The 16,361-nt window shown below is 35.8% G+C and overlaps 1 protein-coding gene across 1 annotated transcript in view; it reads right to left on the bottom strand.

Moving 5' to 3' along the window:
* gpsm1b (G protein signaling modulator 1b) overlaps positions 1–16,361 on the bottom strand; it is a 63,874-nt gene that overhangs the window by 21,862 nt on the left and 25,651 nt on the right. Inside the window, exons 5-11 of the mRNA XM_061733632.1 lie at positions 13,938–14,061; positions 11,736–11,851; positions 10,637–10,792; positions 9,040–9,148; positions 8,813–8,927; positions 5,295–5,365; positions 1,918–2,088 (exon numbers count right to left, since the gene is read on the bottom strand). Coding sequence (XP_061589616.1) covers positions 1,918–2,088; positions 5,295–5,365; positions 8,813–8,927; positions 9,040–9,148; positions 10,637–10,792; positions 11,736–11,851; positions 13,938–14,061 — 862 coding nt within the window. The remainder of the gene's footprint in view (positions 1–1,917; positions 2,089–5,294; positions 5,366–8,812; positions 8,928–9,039; positions 9,149–10,636; positions 10,793–11,735; positions 11,852–13,937; positions 14,062–16,361) is intronic.

Here is a 16,361-nt window from a genome sequence, read left to right on the forward strand (position 1 = left end):
TGTAAGGGGGAAAAGCCATTAAGGACAAAAGCCATTGAAAATGAATGGATCTTAGTATAATGTAAATATATTAAAGAAGCATATATGTGTACTATTGAGCATTAACATGTGTTTCAGAGAGCAGCAGATATGATGACTAGTTGCCTATAAGTATTGTAATGGTGCAAAAAGTCAAACTTCAGAGGCATGTTATCATTTATCCTAACCTTTATTGGAATGTACATCCAAGTTTAGTTGCAGGAATCTGAGGGAACGGATGTAAGAACAAAACTGGACAAGAACATCTGAAACAACCACAACCAAATTCACTTTATCAATTCACTTTATATTGCGTGAAAATGTAAGGAGTAAAAGTAAAAAGTCGTCTGAAAAATAATTACTCCAGTGAAGTATAGATAACCAAAATTTCTACTTAAGTAAGGTAACAAAGTATTTGTACTTTGTTACTTGACACCTCTGCACACCAGCTACCTCACATACTTCTGTACTACTCATATAAACCGTTACGCCGCTGATCCTAGATGTTTAGCGTCTTTTCCTGCTCCACTCTCATCTCCAAGTATAACCACAAAGACAAGATGGTGAAAAGCAAAAACTAAACTCTGACCTTCAAAATCAAGTTTCTGCCAAACTTGAAAGAAGTTTTTTTTTAGAACGACTGCATTCATTAAAAAGAGACGAACAAACAGGCAAACAAAACATCCCAATGTTTAGCACAATGCCTCCCTTTTATGAGTCAGATCCAACCATTAAAACTATGCCAAACATTCACTTTCTTTTTTTTTTTAAACCACCTCATTGTCACGGTCTTGGGATTCTGATCATGAGTTTGAGTCTTTGTGCCGTTTATAACTTTGCTGTCTCTCTTGGTGTCTGTTTATCCTGCTGAAGCAGTGCTTTTGGTCATAATTAAAGAATCCTGTTTGGTTTGTTTCTGCCTCCGAGGCCTCCCGGGTCTCTGAACGTAGCAAAGGTGCTCACGTCATTTGAGAGGTATGAAATCTAATTCAGAGCTTAAGAACTCCACTGAGAGGTAAAACAAACATGAAAAAAAACGTCTTCTTGCTCAGGATTTTAATAAGCAATAATATAATAACAATAGCTTCAATGTTAATACCTGCTCTTAACTTTCAAAGGCTGGTTTTTACGACGGAGTATTAGGGCCAAACTAAGACCAAAAAATTACGAGAATAAAGTCGTAATATTTTGAGAATAAAGTCGTAATATGACGAGAATAAAGTTGTAACATATTATAAATATAACTTCACAAGATGCTCAATATTCCTCATTTTAACACAGGGAGAAGATGCTCTTCCTGTTACAGTTCTCATAAATTACCATTTTATTTTCATAATATTACGACTTTATTCTCATAAATTACCACTTCATTCTCGTAATGTTACGACTTTATTCTCGTAATATTACGACTTTATTCTCGTAATATTACGACTTTATTCTCGTAATATTACGACTTTATTCTCGTAATATTACGACTTTATTCTATTACGACTTTATTCTCGTAATGTTACGACTTTATTCTCGTAATGTTACGACTTTATTCTCGTAATGTTACGACTTTATTCTCGTAATATTACGACTTTATTCTCGTAATATTACGACTTTATTCTATAACGACTTTATTCTTGCAACATTACGACTTTATTCTCATAATTTTACCACTTTATTCTCGTATTTCGACTTTATTCTCGTAATGTTACGACTTTATTCTCGTAATATTATGACTTTATTCTATTACGACTTTATTCTCGCAACATTACGACTTTATTCTCGTAAATTTACAACTTTATTCTCATTATATTATGACTTTATGCTCGTAATTTCCAATTTTTTTTTGTCTTTTTTTATGTGAAAACAAAAAAGTAAAACTTTGAAAACATCAAAGCGTTAGCTACTCACGGGCACCGGAGGCGGGACTTGGACGGTGATGTCGTCGGTGTCCAGAGGAGAGTCCAACCAGGGCCGTTCGTCCGATGACTGACTGTCAGAGCAGCCTTTCCTTTTGCCAGACTGCGACATGTGGCTCTTGGATCTCCTCGGTATCGCTTCCAGGTTTTCGTTGTCTCCGTTCTGCAGTCATGAGAACAGATTGTTGGACAGAGGCTAAAGTGAAAATGTTTAGGCTCAGTGATACAAGCGCGTTTCCTTCAGACATTTCAGTTCAATTATATGTGTATGTATGTATGTATGTATGTGTGTGTGTGTGTGTGTGTGTGTGTGTGTGTGTGTGTGTGTGTGTGTGTGTGTGTGTGTGTGTGTGTGTGTGTATGTATGTATGTGTATCTATAAGAAGGGTGATAAGGTGGACTGTAGTAACTACAGAGGCATCTCTTTCGTCCTGCTAGGCCAGGGATCCGACTCAGCGTCGGAGCATCCCCCTATGCGGTCGAAAAACAAAGAAAATCTGCTGTAATTTATACATTGCGTCGTGGAATATCCGTACATTGCTGGACCTGGCCGAAACATCTGAGAGGCCCCACCATAGGACAGCACTTGTGGCCCTGGAGCTTGCGAAGTACAACATCGACATCGCAGCACTCAGTGAGACCAGACTACAGGATGAGGACTCCCTGTCAGAGGTTGGTGCAGGTTACACCTTCTTCTGGAAAGGGGTCCCTGAAGGCGCTCGCCGCATCCATGGAGTTGGTTTCGGTGTTAAGTCCCAACTGCTGCACCGCATCCCAGAATCTCCCATCGACATCAATGAGAGGCTGATGACCTGGCGTATTCCCCTCAACAAGGGACGCTTTGCTACTCTCATCAGCGCTTATGCACCAACACTTGATGCTGAACATAACATAAAAGAGGACTTCTACCGGGCACTTGACACCATCTTACAGAAAACCCTAATAACAGACTCTTGGGAGATTTCAATGCTAGAGTGGGCAGAGATCACCTGGTATGGAAGCAAGTCATTGGTCAACATGGAGTGGGGAAAATGAACAACAATGGGCTTCGGCTCCTCTCCCTCTGTGCAGAACACCATCTGGTAATTACTAACTCCATCTTCCAGATGAAGAACAGGCTCAAAACAACCTGGCAACACCCCCGTTCAAAACATTGGCACCTCCTGGATTATGTATTTGTCCGGCAAAAGGACAGACGGGATGTTCTTATAACTAGAGTCATGCGCGGACCAGAATGCTGGACCGATCATCTCATGGTCAGGTCCAAACTCTTCATGCACATTCAGCCCCGTCGCCCTAGGACAGCTCCAAACAAGAAACTCAACTGCTCAGCACTAAACAACCCCGACACCAAAGACAACCTCCGTCGGTTACTTGCAAGAAACCTTGATCAGATCCCTGAGGAACCCACCAACTGGCCAGCCCTGCGTCATGCCATCCATAGTGCAGCTTCAACAGCGCTTGGACAGTCAAGGAAACGTCACCAGGACTGGTTTGATTGTAACTCGACTGAAATACAATCACTCCTTCAAGCCAAACACCATGCACATAAAGCCCTCCTGTCCTGCCCTGGATCTGCTTCCCTTAAAGCCACCTTTGTTGCAGCAAGAGCTGCGACTCAACGTGGCCTCCGGGCCATGGAAGATAGCTGGTGGGTGCAGAAGGCCAAAGAGATCCAAAACCTTGCAGACTGCAATAACACCCAGGGATTTTATGATGCCATTAAAGCCCTCTACGGCCCTAGGAAGCGGGCAATTGCCCCTGTCCGTTCTGCTGACGGAGCTACCCTTTTCAAGGACCGTCATGAGATCCTTGGCCGCTGGGCAAATCACTTCGAGACTCTCCTCAATCACGCAAACCCTGTCGACCTTCACATCCTGGATGGACTGCCAGACCTGCCACCAGTTGAGCACCTTGACTCCCCACCACAGTTCTGTGAGACCCGTCAAGCCATCAGAGACCTGAAGAACAACAAAAGTGCAGGACCTGATGGCATCCCGGCAGAGGTTTTTAAGAACGGCGGGGTACCTCCTCACACGGCGCCTACACCTCTTGATCACACATATATGGGAACATGAGACCCCCCCACAAGACTGGAAGGATGCCAACATTGTGGTCATCTACAAGAACAAAGGTGACAGAGCAGTCTGTGGGAACAGTCGTGGATTCTCCCTCCTCTCTATTGCAGGGAAAGTGCTGGCAAAGATCATGTTCAAGCGCCTGGAACACATCTCGGAAGCTGCTCTCCCAGAGACGCAGTGTGGTTTTCGGAAGTCTAGGTCGACCACCGACATGGTCTTTGTCTTAAGGCAGCTACTGGAGAAGAGCAGGGACCAGTGCAAAGACCTCTATATAGCCTTTATTGACCTCAGCAAAGCGTTCAACACCATAAACCGTGAGATGCTCTGGAAACAACTGGACAAACTTGGGGTACCACCCAAGTTTCTGTCCATACTGCAGCAACTGCATACTGGGATGCAAGCCAGAGTAATCACCGGAGACCTTCAGTCAGAGCCCTTCGAGGTAAATTGTATGTATGTATGTATGTATGGGTGTGAATATGTATGTGTATATGTGTGTATGTAGATATATATAGATATAGAGCAGATGGAGTTAATATAGAGATATATGGTGTACAATGTGTGTGAATTTAGGTGAGGTGAACTGTAGAATAATTTTTTTTATAATTTGATATAGGTCTTTTGTTCATTGTTTTGGTTTAAATGTTGAGACAGGAGGAAGCCTTAAAAAAAAAAAATCCGTCAAGTTGTTAATGAGAAACAGGGGTGGGATTAAATACGTTTTCTTCTTCCCACTCCCTTTCGAGTGTTGACGCGTTAATTTGTATTTTGAACCTGCACCTGATAAACCTGATAAAGGTATTTGTTTAATTTTATGTTGCACGCAGGTCACTTATGTTATGTTTTATTGCTCGAAATAAAATATGAATTGAATTGTATGTATAGGTAAGTGTGTGGGTAGAGTGTGTGAGTATAATTATAGTATAGTTAGTTATTATAAATACTTGTTAATAAATGATTAGTGAATGGGGGTAGGATTAAATAAGTTTACACTTTTTCCTACTCCTTTTTGCACATGTAAATTAAGATATCAAGTGTTAAAGTATGAAATTCTTTGTTTTGTTGTTTTTTTTTGCTTTGTTTTGTTTTCTTATTATATTATATATTATTATTATTATTATATTATATTATATTAATATATATATTATTATTATATATATTATATTATATTATCATATTATTATTATTATATTATTATATCTTCTCTTTTAATTGTTGTTTTTTTACACGTACAAAATAAAAATCTAATCAATCAAATCAAATCAGTCAATCAGTTTGCATGAATCACCTTTTCTAAAGAGTACTTCCACAGTTCCACGCTGTCCATGCTGTTTCTCTTGGTGATTTTTGGTCTTGCTCCTGCAGAAAAAACACAGATACATACAAATAAACATCAACTCCACAGTTGTAAGATGTGTGAATCTCCCAGTCTGAAATTACATGAACCCATGTATGCTTGGCATCCGTTTAACCAACTTTATTGATGTTTTTTTTTTCTTTTTCTAGCAGCCTATAATGTCAGCAGCAGTCTTGTGATGTCGAATGTGAATATGAGGCAGACGACCAAGCAAATAAACTGAATAAGCATCTGTTTGCCAGTTCTGCTCCAAAGAGAGAAATGTGGGACGTGGGTGTGAGTGAGAGCCCTGAGGAGGGTTTATGAACACAAATATCAGGCCACGACCGGGCACACTTTGCAGACACCACTGCCCCTGCATCCTTCACTATAAAAGGCTTCAAAAGTCTCAAAATTATCAAATAAAATAAGAAAACTAAATATTAATTCGTCATGGTTGTAGACACAGACACCTTCTCCGATTGAAAGAAAGAAAGAAAGAAACTAGCCTGAAAGAAAGAAAGAAAGAAAGAAACTAGCCTGAAAGAAATAAAGAAACTAGCCAGAAAGAAAGAAAGAAAGAAAGAAACTAGCAAGAAAGAAACTAGCCTGAAAGAAACTAGCCTGAAAGAAACTAGCAAGAAAGAAAGAAAGAAACTAGCAAGAAAGAAAGAAAGAAACTAGCAAGAAAGAAACTAGCCTGAAAGAAACTAGCAAGAAAGAAACTAGCAAGAAAGAAAGAAAGAAACTAGCCGGAAAGAAAGAAAGAAACTAGCAAGAAAGAAACTAGCCTGAAAGAAACTAGCAAGAAAGAAAGAAGCAAGAAAGAAAGAAAGAAGCAAGAAAGAAAGAAAGAAACTAGCCAGAAAGAAAGAAAGAAACTAGCAAGAAAGAAACTAGCCTGAAAGAAACTAGCCTGAAAGAAAGAAAGAAACTAGCCAGAAAGAAAGAAAGAAACTAGCAAGAAAGAAAGAAAGAAACTAGCAAGAAAGAAAGAAAGAAACTAGCCAGAAAGAAAGGAAGAAACTAGCAAGAAAGAAACTAGCCTGAAAGAAACTAGCCAGAAAGAAAGAAAGAAAGAAACTAGCCAGAAAGAAACTAGCAAGAAAGAAAGAAAGAAACTAGCAAGAAATAAAGAAGCAAGAAAGAAAGAAAGAAAGAAAGAAAGAAACTAGCAAGAAAGAAACTAGCCTGAAAGAAACTAGCCTGAAAGAAAGAAAGAAACTAGCCAGAAAGAAAGAAAGAAACTAGCAAGAAAGAAAGAAAGAAACTAGCAAGAAAGAAAGAAAGAAACTAGCCAGAAAGAAAGGAAGAAACTAGCAAGAAAGAAACTAGCCTGAAAGAAACTAGCCAGAAAGAAAGAAAGAAAGAAACTAGCCAGAAAGAAACTAGCAAGAAAGAAAGAAAGAAACTAGCAAGAAATAAAGAAGCAAGAAAGAAAGAAAGAAAGAAAGAAAGAAACTAGCAAGAAAGAAACTAGCAATAAAGAAATAAAGAAAGAAAGAAACTAGCCAGAAAGAAACTAGCCAGAAAGAAAGAAAAGAAACAAGCAAGAAAGCAAGAAAGCAAGAAAGAAAGAAAGAAAGAAAGAAAGAAAGAAAGAAAGAAAGAAAGAAAGAAAGAAAGAAAGAAAGAAAGAAAGAAAGAAAGAAAGATTCCCATTGATGAAATTTAGTAGTATTTAGTATCTTTTAGATCAGTGTTTTGGGGGCTCCAAAGACTGAATGTGGTGATAGATTTATAGTTACAAAGATGGAGTTAAATTTTGTTATCGTCATTTTTATGGTTATCGGGATAAATGCCAGAAATTATGGTCATGGTTGTAGAGACAGAGAAATGTGGGACGTGGGTGTGAGTGAGAGCCCTGGGGAGGGTTTATGAACACAAATATCATGCCACCACTAGGCCCACTTTGGAGACACCACTGCCCCTGCATCCTTCGCTATAAAAGGCTTCAAAAGTCTCAAAATCATCAAATAAAATAAGAAAACTAAATATTAATTCGTCATGGTTGTAGACACAGACACTGTCTCCGATTGTCTTGGCATTACGTTTCATTCTTGCCCATTTGTGTACACAGACCTGCTCGAGCCCAAACATCAAATGTTTTTCTAACCAGTAAATTAAACAACGTGCGCGTTTAAATTAACTCGTCAATGTCTGTTTACCAGTGAGATCAGCGGCGTTTCAATTTTAGATGCGTTTCCAGTTTGATTCAGTGAATGTGAAACCTTTATGATGATGATTGTTTGCTCTTATCCCAATGAGACGGGAAAAGTACGGCTTCCAGACACGTAACCGCGGAGAAGAACAGGGTGACAACTGTACGTAACAAACTTCTGGATGCAAACATGCATCCATGCAGACTAACAGAGGTGAGCTTTTATAGCTGCTCCACCAGGAACCTGCTAGGATAATGTTGTAGAGATGTTATGTTATAGTCAGTACTCGAGTTGTACAAAAAAATCAGGGGGGATGGTGGATTTTATCATATGGGGACAGATAATTTGTGCTGATTACAAATAATATAATATATTACAAATAATAGCAGTGACCAAAACACCTGCAGAAATACTGCAGGAATGACATAGCAGCAGTTAAATGCAGCCTTCTGTAAGCTTTAAATATCCACTGGGCTTACATCAAATACATCAAAACACTTAAAAAACTGAAAATTCTGTTATGTACAAAAGGGGGGCCTGGCAAAAATAGTTTGGGAACCCCTGCACTACAGCATCTGGTAGTTTTCACAAAAGGGGTACGTTAGGCTTATTGGGAATAAGCGGCATCCCATTCATGAAACTATGTTCTCTGACATGTAAAATCAAAACTCTAAAAACAACTCAAGTAATACACATGAATTGTAAAGCTGTCAAATTGTAATAAAATATTATTGTTTGTGTAAACCCTACTGTAATCTGAAGTTATTTACTCTGACTTTTAGCTGAGCATGTTACTACACAATTAAAAAATAATCTTTTTACCAAACATATTGATGTGCATGGATTTGAATACATAAACTTTAATGTCACCACAGAAGTTTAAATAGAGTATACACATGTAGCATTTCAAAAACCTTTTTAAATAATGCTCCTGACAGTATGTGCTTTATGTTAATAAGATGTATTTTGGTAAACTAAACTGGCAGCTAGACAGGACGGTTTGTTATGCAAACAAGCCTCATGTGGAGATGGTTGAACTGGACTTGGAGGTCAGAGACCTAAATATAGACATTCATCTTACATGAAGAGAAGGTCATTTGGGGGAGGGAAGTCAATATTGTGGAAGTTCCTGGTATTAATTTACTCCATCAACGCCACATCTTTTAAAATGATGGCTGAAAACGAAGTATATTACAGTTTCATTCCATTTTCAAGCTTTGAGGGTAGGACGTGTAAACTAAAGGGGGAAAATCCCCACCATCCCCACCGGTGAATCACACCATGTATATACAAACAAACATTTGTTACCTTGCATCTCAAACTCGGAGCTGGAGGGGGAAAGATCCCCTTCACTGACTCCCAACGCCTCCATCAGCTGCTCTACATTCATTCTGGCCGTCAATTCCCCATTTCTGTCTCCAATCTGAAATAAAAGAGACAAAACAAATACAAGGCCTAAACTCCAACATCAATGACATCAGTTTTACTTTACATTTATCTCATTTCAACCTCTTAGATTGTGTTGAAGATCTTACTTCTCTGGAGATGTCCAGGTGCTTCCGTGCGTAGTGCAGAGCTTGTTTGTGATTCCCCAAAGACACGTATGCGTTTCCCAAACTCCAGCAGGCGCGGCCCTCGCCAACCCTGGTGATTGATTGATATATTTTATTTCAAAACTGTAATAATCACGAAATAATAATTGTACCTTCATAGACAAAGTAGACGAGAATTAATGAATATAAATACCAAATGTGTTCAGTTTCATGCTCGAAAAGCAGTTGCAAGAAGTAATAAACTAATTAAATCCTACCCCTAGTCAATATACATACAATTTACATACATATGAATAAACTTACACAATAGACACATATTTATTTATATCTAAATCTATCTATACATACATATATCTACATACATGCCTTTACTCAGGCACACATCTGCACTTTTATTTGTTTTTTCCCTCGTTCCTTGTTCCATTTTTCCATTTTTCATTCCCCATTTCCTTGATTTATAAATATAAGCATTTTGTTTATATGTCAATATCAAACATACAGTATATAAGACAAATACAAGAAATAGAGAAGATAAAAAACAGAAAACAAAAGCTATTTGTAGTAACAGAACTATTACTCCAAAGCATATTTTAGTGCAGATGTTTTTAATGTGAGACTTCCAGCAAATCTTGTCGTTTATTATTACCCCAAGGAATTTAATTTCATGTACTCTTTCTGTCAAACCCTTTGTAACTGTGTATGATGATTTATTATTACCAAATATCATGTATTTTGTTTTGCTCAGATTGAATGAAAGTTTTTGTCAACCAGTGCTTAATTTTGATGAATTCTGAAGTAATAGTGTCCAAAAGTTGCAGTAAATTCTCACCTGATCCAGTGATATTTGTGTCTTCTGCAAATAAGATAACTTTGAGTATTTGTCATGTCTTAAATATGTCATTGATGTACATGATGGATAATTTAGGGAACAAACACCGACCCCTTCAGATATTATATATTATAAGTCAGAAATGCTACAAACTGTCCTGTGCACTTTTTTTTTCTCCAAAAGCCCAGATGTTTATCTGTTTTAGGAGTAAAACTGTGGAACTCATTAGATAATGACCTTAAACTAGCAAATTCAATAAAAGCATGCAAGATATTATTCAAAGCAAAGGTAATGGACACATATATAGAAACACAATAAGCAAATAAAGAAGAATGTACACATGCATGGGATGAAATGACAACCTAAATTGGTTTTGTCGGTTTCTTTAGCATCTTTTCACTTTCTGTTTTCTGAGCTATCATTATTATTATTATCATATTATTGCTATTATTATCATCATCATCATCATTATTATTATTATTATTATTATTATTATTATTATTATTATTATTATTATTATTATTATTACTATTATTATTATTATTTTGTGTAGACTTATGATACTTCATTTGTTCTTTTTGTATATTCTATTCTGTTAAAAGGTGGGCAAGATAAGCTTTATGCTTCAAGCCCAGACCTTTTCGGTCAAAATAATCAGAATGTTGACCAGGGAAAAACCTGTGTTAACTTATTTGTGGATTTTTGTTTGTGATTGACCGAAATAAATCTGAACTAACTAACTAAGATTACCTGTCGGTGAGCTCTTGTGCGATGTACAGATGTTTCAGGTGGTAGTCTATGGCCCTCTCGTACTGCTGCAGGAGGGTGTAGGTGTTTCCCAGGCTGTAACAGGCCTGAGCCTCCATCACCTTATCCCTCAGCTGCCGGGACAGCTGCAGAGTTTTTCTACAAAAAAACAAGTGGATATGCAAAAGAGGAGAGAGATGTAAAATGAGGCACATGAATATACAAACAGTTAACCATAATTTCTGGCACGATTCAAAAACACTGATAATCTGATTGTAAACAAGAGGTGATGCTTCATGCCATCACCTCTTGGTCTGCTATTTTTTTTATGTAAATGATTACTCAGCTGACTAGTAATTATCTACCTATTCTTACTTTTTCCTTTTTTTTTCTACCCTCTCACCCCTCCCCAGTTATGTTGTACTTCATGTCCCTTTTTTTTTTTTTCCTTTCTCTTCTCCTTCCGGCCCCATCTCCACAATCTGTTTACTCTACAACTGGCATAGAACCTTAAATTCCACAACCGAACAATATGATCTGGTTTTGCATTGCTGCAGTCATTCCATCTTCACTCTCCCCTCCCATCCTCCTTCTCTTTCCCCCATTATAGCACTTTAACTTTAAACCCTCAGCACTTTAATCGTAACCAGCACTTTAACTTACTCTGGCACTTTACCGCCTAAACTTTTAACTGCTAAATGTGAAACTATGTGTGTAATGTATTCACTATTGTAATATATGTAAATGTCTGTAAGATCGTGTTAGTATGAAGATTGATGTGTCAGGTTGTTCTCCTGTTCCTTCTATCTTAAATAGAAGCAAAATAACAAGAACAGAAACTTTTTGCACGTTTTATTTGTATTTGTTTTAACTTGTTGTTTAACTTGTCTCTCTTTTATATTTTTAGCCGGGGGACTGCCAATGGAAACTATGTAGCTAAAATTGGGTGCATTTGCATTTTTGATTCTAAATGTATATGAATGTATACTGTCCCTTCCCAAATAAACTGAATTGAATTGAAAATGTAGGTAAAGTGAGTGTCCGGTCCGTCCAGCAGGGGTCCCTCTTCTCCCTCTTCTCCCTCTTCTCCCTCTTTGCTCACCTGTAATACTCCGTCGCAGTGTTGAACTGTCCCAGGAATATCAAGGCGTTGCCAAGGTTACTGTAAGCTCGCCGTTCAGCTGCTTTGTCCCCGAATTCTTTGGCAATGGATAGTCTCTGCAAATGAACATGAATGAATGAACTGAAAGTTAAGAGCGCTAAACAATCTCTGGTATTTTAAAATCCCACATTCTTGATCCTAAAGTCTGGATACTGGGAGATATCACTTCACTAAATTATCATAAAAAGTATTTCATTCTGCTGCAGGCACCGCGGCAAAAAATTGTATTCTTAAAAACTGGAAATCAGAAAACCCCCCAGCACCCAAACAGTGGATCAATGAACTTGGATCATATAGTAAAAATATTGTATTCCATTAGAAAAAAAACTAGAGACTTTGACCTTATTTGGGGACCTTTTTTGGATTTTTTGCCTTTGTTGGACTAATGATCTGAATCATCTACTATATTAATGAATGTTTTTACACAGAACTTGATTATTTAATTTATTATTCATTTTTGTTCTAGTATTAATAGACATATGTTAAATGATTTTGAATTATGTAATTTATTGACCATATGACGGAGGGAAGGGGAGAGGGGTGTGCTGTTTTTATTTTTATTTTCTTATGTATTTATTTTTCTTTTTTTCCTTTTTTTTTTATTTTTTTTTTTTTCTTATTTTTTTTGTTTTTTTTCTCTTATTATTTATTTATTTTGGTTTAATTAATGTTATGAAAAGTAAAAAAAGGGGGGGAAATATTGCTAATTATATTGTTATTGTAAATCTTATTTGTCATTTTTTAATGCCCTCAATAAAGATATCTATACAAAAAAGAGCGCTAAACGCTAATTTATTTTTTATTTATTTTTTATTTTTTTTAATCATTATTATTTTATTTATTTATTTTTTCCTTTTTTAATTTATTTTTTTTTCTTATTTTTTTTGTTTTTTTCTCTTATTATTTATTTAGGTTTAATTAATGTTATGAAAAGTAAAAAAAGGGGGGGAAATATTGATAATTATATTGTTATTGTAAATCTTATTTGTCTTTTTTTAATGCCCTCAATAAAGATATCTATACAAAAAAAGAGCGCTAAACGCTCTTTTATTTATTTTATTCATCTATTTTTTATTTTTTTTATTTATTTATTTTTTCCTTTTTTTATTTATTTTTTCTTTTTCTTATTTTTTTGTTTTTTTTTCTCTTATTATTTATTTATTTTGGTTTAATTAATGTTATGAAAAGTTAAAAAAGGGGGGAAAATATTGATGATTATATTGTTATTGTAAATCTTATTTTTTTCTTTTTTTTAATGCCCTCAATAAAGATATCTATACAAAAAAAGAGCGCTAAACGCTCTTATTTATTTTATTTATTTTTTATTTATTTATTTCTCTTATTTATTTTTTATTTATTTATTTATTTTTTCATTTTTTTTCATTTATTTTTTCTTTTTCTTATTTTTTTGTTTTTTTTTCTCTTATTATTTATTTATTTTGGTTTAATTAATGTTATGAAAAGTAAAAAAAAGGGGGGAAAATATTGATAATTATATTGTTATTGTAAATCTTATTTTTTTCTTTTTTTTAATGCCCTCAATAAAGATCTATACAAAAAAAGAGCGCTAAACGCTGTACATCCCTTTGCTGGTGCATACGAGCAGGCAGTTGCACTAGTTGAGGTTGCATGCTCTGCTGGGATCCTGTTTTTCCAGAGCAGAGGTGCTACAGAGGCAGCAGTGCATGAAATCACCCCCTCTGATTCCCTTCATGGGTAGTTCGTTCCCCTCAGTGCTACACTGACTGATTTGTTCTGGGAAAGGGAAGAGAGGCTTGTTTCTTGCACGAGGAAAGGATTGGTTTACAATGGAGAGTGACAGGAAGACGCAGGGAGGGACGGCCTCGGGCCGCACTTTTCATTCATTCACCCAGAAACCAATTTCCTCCGTTTTCTCTTCCCTGAGTGGAAAAATCTGTGCACATTATGTGCTGGTTCAGCAGGAGGATCCAGATTAAATTTACTCAAAATAACTCATGAAACTACTACAGCTGCCTGACGTTAAGGAGCACGGTGATTGAACAATAATGTAATCTTGTCCCTATCCTTTCTTCTGTTAATTATTACGTATGGCGTCTCTGTGGTGTTTGACTTTACTGTGATGACCCCGATGGTGTTTGTTTACCGTTGTGATTTTCTCACCTGACGGTGAAACTTGATCGCTTCTACAAAGTTCCCCAGCAGGTAGTGGGTGTTCCCCAGGTTCCCGTAGGCCCGGCCCTGAGCCGCCCGGTCACCCAGCTCTTTCACCAAACACAAGTTCATCCTGCAGAAGAAATACAAGTAAATACAAGCAATCAGTAGCAGAAATATATATATATATATATATATATATATATATATATATATATATATATATATATATATATATATATATATAGGGCTGGGCGATATGGACCAAAAGTCATATCTCCATATTTTCTAGCTAAATGGCGATACTCGATATATATCGATATTTTTTCTGTGCCATAATTGGGGTTTCCCCCAAAGCATTATAGCATAGCATCTCTGTTAGCATCTCTGTTAGCTTAATTTTTTTCTGAGGCAAACCCTTAACAAAACAGTCAGTTTTAATACAAAGCCTCGTGCCAAATGTCACACAGGTTCCTTTATTAACAGAGGTCTGCACAATATCAAAATGTAATGCAAATAACAAAACATTTGTGCAAATCTCAAATAAAACATTCAAGTCAATTTGTCACAAAATAAGCTATATCAAAATCATAAAAAAAAAAAAATATATATATATATTTTTTTTTTCTTTTTTAATCGATATAAACGATATTGTCTCGTATCGCGTTTGAAAATATATCGATATATATTAAAATCTCGTTATATCGCCCAGCCCTAATATATATATACATACATATATATATATATACATACATATACATATATACATATATATATATATACATACATATACATATATATATATATATATATATATATATATATATATATATATATATATACACATATACATACATACATACATACATACATACATATATATATATATATGTATGCACACACACACATATGTACAGTATATACACAGGGGTGCACACAATACTCCAGGGCCAGTCTACTGCACGTTTTAGATGTTTTTCTGCCTCAACACAACCCTGATAGACAAGGCTGTGTCACCAACAGAGTTATGTAAACCTTGATGACATGTTGATGACGACCAGTGATTAGAATCAGGTGTGTTGAAGACAGGGAAACATGTAAAACATGCAGTAGACTAGCCCTCGAGAACCGGTTTGTGTGCACCCCTGTGTATACACACATATACCTTTGCATATATAAATATGTATTTTAAGACAGCTATAGCATTCATATCATTAATACAATATTCATATAATCATAATACATTGTTTAATGCCCAGTGTGTCTTTAGTAGATGGAGCATACTAACATCTTATTATACTGATCTTACACACTCTGAATATCAATATATACATCTACACTTTTGCCTTTTTTGACTTTTTCCCTCCATGACCTTAATTGTTCTTTAATTTAAAAAGGCTTTAACAACAGAAATCTAAATGTAACTGCATTCAAAGACCAGTACTCTAAAATGTTTAAATATATGTTTGATAGACAAAATTATTCATGGTCTGTCGTCTCCTTCACTTAGCAAGTTTGTGAACATTAGAGCAGATTCACATTGATTGACAAGTTAACGCCCACCTGAGAGAACCACAGTCAATTGACTCTTTCAAGAGTAGACTTAAGACCCAGCTTTTCAGTAAATCATATGCCATTTATGATTTATGATTTGCCATTGATTTTTATGACTTTTTTACGTTTTAGTGATGATACTGCTGCTTTTTTTTATTTTCTTGCCTTGAATGTTGTAGCACTTTGAGATTCATTGAATGTAAAGTGCATTATAAATTAAATTCATCATCTAAACAACTGGCTCGTCGGTAGTCAGACGCACCACCACTCGCATGAATAATATCATCTGTAGATGAAGATCCAGTCCTGTCAAAGTGTCGTCTTGTGTCGTCTCACTATACTTATCACCAGTCTCTAATGCATCTTTTAATCACCGTATAATTTGTATATATTATTTATATATGCAGTACTTATATTTAATATATTTAATTTTCCTTACTGGGACTGCAGATGAAAACTAGGCTTTTGGTTTATTCTGGTACATTTACACAAATATTATTTATGTACAGTGTCTCTGCAAATAAACTAATTAATAAATGTAATCTTGCATCTGAGTGTTAGAATTTGTTTGCATGATGTCAAATAGAACTGCATCTTATTCAGCATTTTGCAAAAATGGACTCAATAAGGCGGACTAAAATAATAGATGCACCGTTGCAGATGTGAGGTGGATATATATAAATATGAGGAGTGAGAGCCAAGTTATTCAGTGGCAAATTAAACTTTTAACATCAATTTAAATATAGACAGCAAAACAGTACCCTTTTACACATATACTTGTATATAAAAGGCATTTTCTTCTTTATTTGATGTAAATTTAAACATTTAAAGCAGCACAACGTAACTTTCAGCTTTTCTGAGTTTGGCGGCATCTTTTGG

Source organism: Cololabis saira, chromosome 11, assembly GCF_033807715.1.
Source record: "Cololabis saira isolate AMF1-May2022 chromosome 11, fColSai1.1, whole genome shotgun sequence".
In the NCBI taxonomy this organism is placed as follows: domain Eukaryota; kingdom Metazoa; phylum Chordata; class Actinopteri; order Beloniformes; family Belonidae; genus Cololabis; species Cololabis saira.